This window comes from Octopus bimaculoides, chromosome 4 (assembly GCF_001194135.2).
Source record: "Octopus bimaculoides isolate UCB-OBI-ISO-001 chromosome 4, ASM119413v2, whole genome shotgun sequence".
NCBI lineage: Eukaryota > Metazoa > Mollusca > Cephalopoda > Octopoda > Octopodidae > Octopus > Octopus bimaculoides.
The window spans coordinates 138009618-138014454 of NC_068984.1; the positions used below are offsets into that span (position 1 = coordinate 138009618).

General features: G+C 38.9%; 1 protein-coding gene across 3 annotated transcripts in view; it reads right to left on the reverse strand.

The window, feature by feature from the left end:
- LOC106878518 (solute carrier organic anion transporter family member 4C1) overlaps positions 1-4837 on the reverse strand; it is a 70770-nt gene that overhangs the window by 13379 nt on the left and 52554 nt on the right. For all 3 annotated transcript variants that reach the window (XM_014927745.2, XM_014927746.2, XM_014927744.2), the window contains exons 5-6: positions 4306-4402; positions 564-685 (exon numbers count right to left, since the gene is read on the reverse strand). In XM_014927745.2, coding sequence (XP_014783231.1) covers positions 564-685; positions 4306-4402 — 219 coding nt within the window. The remainder of the gene's footprint in view (positions 1-563; positions 686-4305; positions 4403-4837) is intronic.

A 4837-nucleotide genomic window follows, 5' to 3' on the forward strand; every position in this document is an offset into this window, starting at 1 on the left:
ATATATATATATATATATATATATATATAAGAGAGTATTAAAAGTCAGGGTACAATATGTACCCATTGTTTGAAAGAAGAGTTAAAACCCTCCAAAACCACAGATCTTTCGCTATATGTAAACACGCAGAGAGAATGTTGCAAATATACTTAGAAAAACAGCCACCACATTTGTAAAACTACAAAGAGGAGGGTAGTATTCCAGTATCAATTGATTTCATTTTCTGTGCCAAATTGACACTTAACCCTTTAACATTCAGAGTTTTCTATCAGATGTAATGTTTATTTAATCACATTGCTTTTAATTAATCATGCATTATCTTGTAACTTTGAGATTTTGAAGATGTGATTATTTATTTTTTAGAATGGCATTGTAGGGTAGGTGTGAGAGGCCAGATCTGGCCAGTTTGAACATAAAATAGGTAAAATAGTTTGGCTGGATATGGCCGGCTTGAATGCTAAAAGGTTAAAGCTCATCAGCTAGGCTTACTACATAAACTATTTTGAAAAATATATTTACCTTTGTGCATGTGTGTGTGTGTGTGTAAGAAAATTAGATTTTACCTGGTAGTTCCCGTGCATAACCAAGTAGAACTGGTCCTATAAATGCTGACAGAGATCCTGATATGAAGAAACAGATCCACCAAGCTCCAATCCAGCGAGGATCTCTAGAATCAAAATTAATCCTGGAAATACAAAAGAAATATTTTTAATATTAACAATAAATATAAATACAACAAAACATAATACAATCATCTAAAGAATGCAATACCAATACTGTAATAACAACAAGGTATTAATTAACTTGAATTGTATCACTTTTACAACAAGATAGTGATTATTAAAGTCTACATAGTCTTGAAAATTCATATAAATTCCAAATTTGATATATTCTTATCAAATGCAATTTTGAAGATTCTTTTATTATTGAAGATTCCAACATCACAATTCAATCACAAAACTAACTGTTATTCACTGTGTCAGACACCTTACATTGGAAGATAGCATTTTTTAATTTCTATGTTTATATGTCTTCTGGAAATAAAGGCTACCTAAATAATTTTGAAGATCTATCAGCAAAAACATTGCTCTAAATTATAAGTTCAACCCAATGTGGGTTGGATGTGCATTATTTACATTGTTTACAATTGACGGATATTTATCCTCATCTTTGTTGTTAACACAACGTTTCGGCTGGTATACCCTCTCGCCTTCATCAGGTGTCCTTGCATATGTGCTGCTTCTTTTAGTTTTTGTATTTTCCAGAGCTGTTCTCTGTCTATTATTTTAACTTCATCCCACAGGGGGAGGTGATCTCCATTTTTCCATACATGATCAGCTATACCTGATTTATCAATATCTCACCGTGTCACAGCTTTGCGATATTCCTCTACCCTTATTTTGAGGGGGCGACATGTTTCGCCTTTGTATAACCACAGCAGAATGGGATGGAGTACACGCAGTTCTCGGTCATTTTCTCTTCTATTGGTGATTTTACTAGAAGGAGATATTTGCGAAATGTTGTATTACTTTTGAATACTGTCTTGATGTCATATAGGACGCATATATATACTGAGTACATTTAACATGGTACTAGCACCTGTGAGGTTACCCAGTAGCTTGCTAGGCTTCCATGCGCTTTCCTTCTATTTTACCAAACTCTCTGACAAAGCATTGGTTAGCTTGGGACTATAATAGAATGCACTTGTCCAAAGTGCAACGCATTGAGATTGAACCTGGAACCAGTTGGTTGCAAAGCAACCTTATTCACCACACAGCCATGCCTGCACTATTCAACACTCAGGTGCAATAAAAATAATGTAATAGGTCTATAAAAAAAAAAAGTCTCCTTTCATTTTTAAAGTAATTATCTGTTAAGAATACTCAAGCAAGGTTTTTAAAATGTCATAGCAAGTTTAGAAGGGAAAAAAAGCTATAAAAAATAAATTTTTAGAAATTAAACTGTCATGTATTTCTTTTTGAAAGAAGACAGAGTTTATATTGTATATTTTGTTGTCAAATATGTTTTACAGATAATATTCTATATATTTTAATAACTGGTGGCCTAAAATATCTAGCAGTGTAGGCTATAGTCTAATCCCCCATATAGTTAACCAGATGATACAAGACAGAGTCAAACCCAATGACTGGTGTAGCAGCACCATAGTCAACTGCTACAAAGGTAAAGATGATGCATTAGATAGGAATAATTACAGAGGTATCAAATTGTTGGGTTAGGTGATGAAAGTTACGGAGAGGGTCATAGCCCAACTAATTAGGGAGGGAGTTAGTTTAGACGAGATGCAGTTTGGGTTTGTGCCAGGGAGAAGCACCACTGATGCAATATTTCTGGTAAGACAGCTGCAGGAGAAATTCCTAACCAAAGGTAAACATCTGTACTTGGCTTTCGTTGACATGGCGAAAGCCTTTGACAAGGTCCCCCGATCGTTTATTTGGTGATCAATGCAGTAACTAGGGACAAATGAATGGTTAGAGCTGTACAAGCCATGTTCAGGGATGCTGTCAATAAGGTGAAGGTTGGCGACAAGTATAGTGAAGAATTTCATGTAGGGGTCTACCAAGGATCTGTCTTCAGCCCCATCTTATTTATCATAATCCTCCAGGCAATAACAGAGGAATTCAAGACAAGATGCCCCTGGGAGCTCCTCTATGCTGATGACCTTGCTCTTATAGCTGAGTCACTACCAGAACTAGAGGAGATGTTTCAGGTGTAGAAGCAAGGTCTACAATCGAAGGGACTTATAGTCAATCTAGCAAAAACCAAAGTCATAGTAAGTATGAAGGCAGACAAATCACAAATCCCTTTGGATAGATGGCCCTGCTTGATATGTAGAAAAGGCATAGGTAGAAGCTCCATAAGATGTACCCAGTGTAATCTACGGACACATAATAGGTGCAGCAATATCAACGAAAGGCTTACTGGGAAGATAGTTTTTGTGTGTGGTAGATGCACAGGGGCAATAAACACTAAAAATGTGCAGAAAACAGCTTCCATCACCTACCTGGAGGTAAAAACTAGAAGTAGTTGATAGCTTCCGTTACCTTGGTGACCAAGTCAGTAGCAGGGGTGGATGCTCTGAGAGCATAGCTGCTAGAATAAGAATAGCTTGGGCAAAGTTTAGAGAGCTCCTACCTCTGCTGGTAACAAAGGGCTTCTCGCTCAGAGTGAAAGGTAGACTGTAAGATGCATGTGTGTAAACAGCCATGCTACACAGCAGTGAATTATGGGCTGTGACTGCTGAGGGCATGCATAAGCTTGCAAGAAATGAAGCTAGTATGCTCTGCTGGATGTGCAATGTCAGTGTGTATACACAACAGAGTGTAAGTGCCCTGAGAGAAAAGTTGGACATAAGAAGCATCAGATGTGGTGTGCAAGAGAGATGACTGTGCTGGTATGGTCATGTGTTACATATAGATGAGGAAACTGTGTGAAGAAGTGTCACACCCTAACAGTGGAGGGAACCTGGGGAAGAGGTAGTCCCAAGAAGACCTGGGATGAAGTGGTGAAGCACGACCTTTGAAGAATGTTGGGCCTCACAGAGGCAATGACAAGCAGCTGAGACCTTTGGAGATATGCTGTGCTTCACAAGATCTGGCAAACCAAGTGAGACAATAGCCGTGGCCTCTGCCCGTGTCACATACTCTGCCAGTGTCTTGTACCATGTAAAAGCACCCAACTCACTCTGTAAAGTGGTTGCCATAGAAACCATGCCAAAACAGACAATTGGCACCTGGACAGCTCTTCAGTTGGCAAGTTTCTGTCAATCTGCCCAACTCACGACAACATGGAATACAAACATTAAATAGCAATGATGATGGTGAGTTCGCTGCTAAAATTAGAATGGGTCTAATATACCAGTGTGTCTTCTTTACCACTAAATACAATGAATGTAATAAATGTTTATTTCTTTATTGCCCACATGGGGCTAAACATAGTGAGGACAAACAAGGACAGACAAAGGGGTTAAGTCGATTACATCAACCCCAGTTCGTAACTGGTACTTAATTTATTGAACCCGAAAGAATGACAGGCAAAGTCGACCTCGGCGGAATTTGAACTCAGAACACAACAGCAGACGAAATACCGCTAAGCATTTCACCCGGCGTGCTAACGTTTCTGCCAGCTCACCGCTGTAATACATGTTTCCGACCAGCTATCAAAGCAAACCCAAACTTGGTTCATTAAACCTTATCTCCATTGTAGTTTCCATAAAGATTCGGCCTTTACCGGAAAATGATTTTATATGAAATACTATTTAATAACTATGAAATATTTGATACTCACTTGTCACTTTTTGATGGGTCAACAAAAACATTAAGAAACTGACCACCGACTATATATCCTATTGCAGGACCCAAGGTTGAAAAGAACATCATTATACCTTGTAATAAAGAAAGCAAATGAAAATATGTAGAAATAAACACTGCAATGAATACTTATTTGTAATTTAGTAAAAAGGGCAACAATCTTGAAGGATGGAGCTAGTTGATAATATCAACGCCCCCAGAACTCTAACTGGTATTTTATTTTATTAATCGCCTTACACCAGCGTCGCCTTACTGCCTCTTGTGCCGGTGGCATGTTAGAAACTCATTCGAGTGAGGTTGTTGCCAGTGCCGCTGGACTGGCTCCTGTGCAGGTGGCACGTAAAAAAAACACCATTTTGAGCGTGGCCATTGCCAGTACCGTGTGACTGGCCCTCGTGCCGGTGGCACGTAAAAGCACCCACTACACTCACGGAGTGGTTGGCGTTAGGAAAGGCATCCAGCTGTAGAAACTCTGCCAGATCAGATTGGAGCCTGGGGCAGCCATCTGG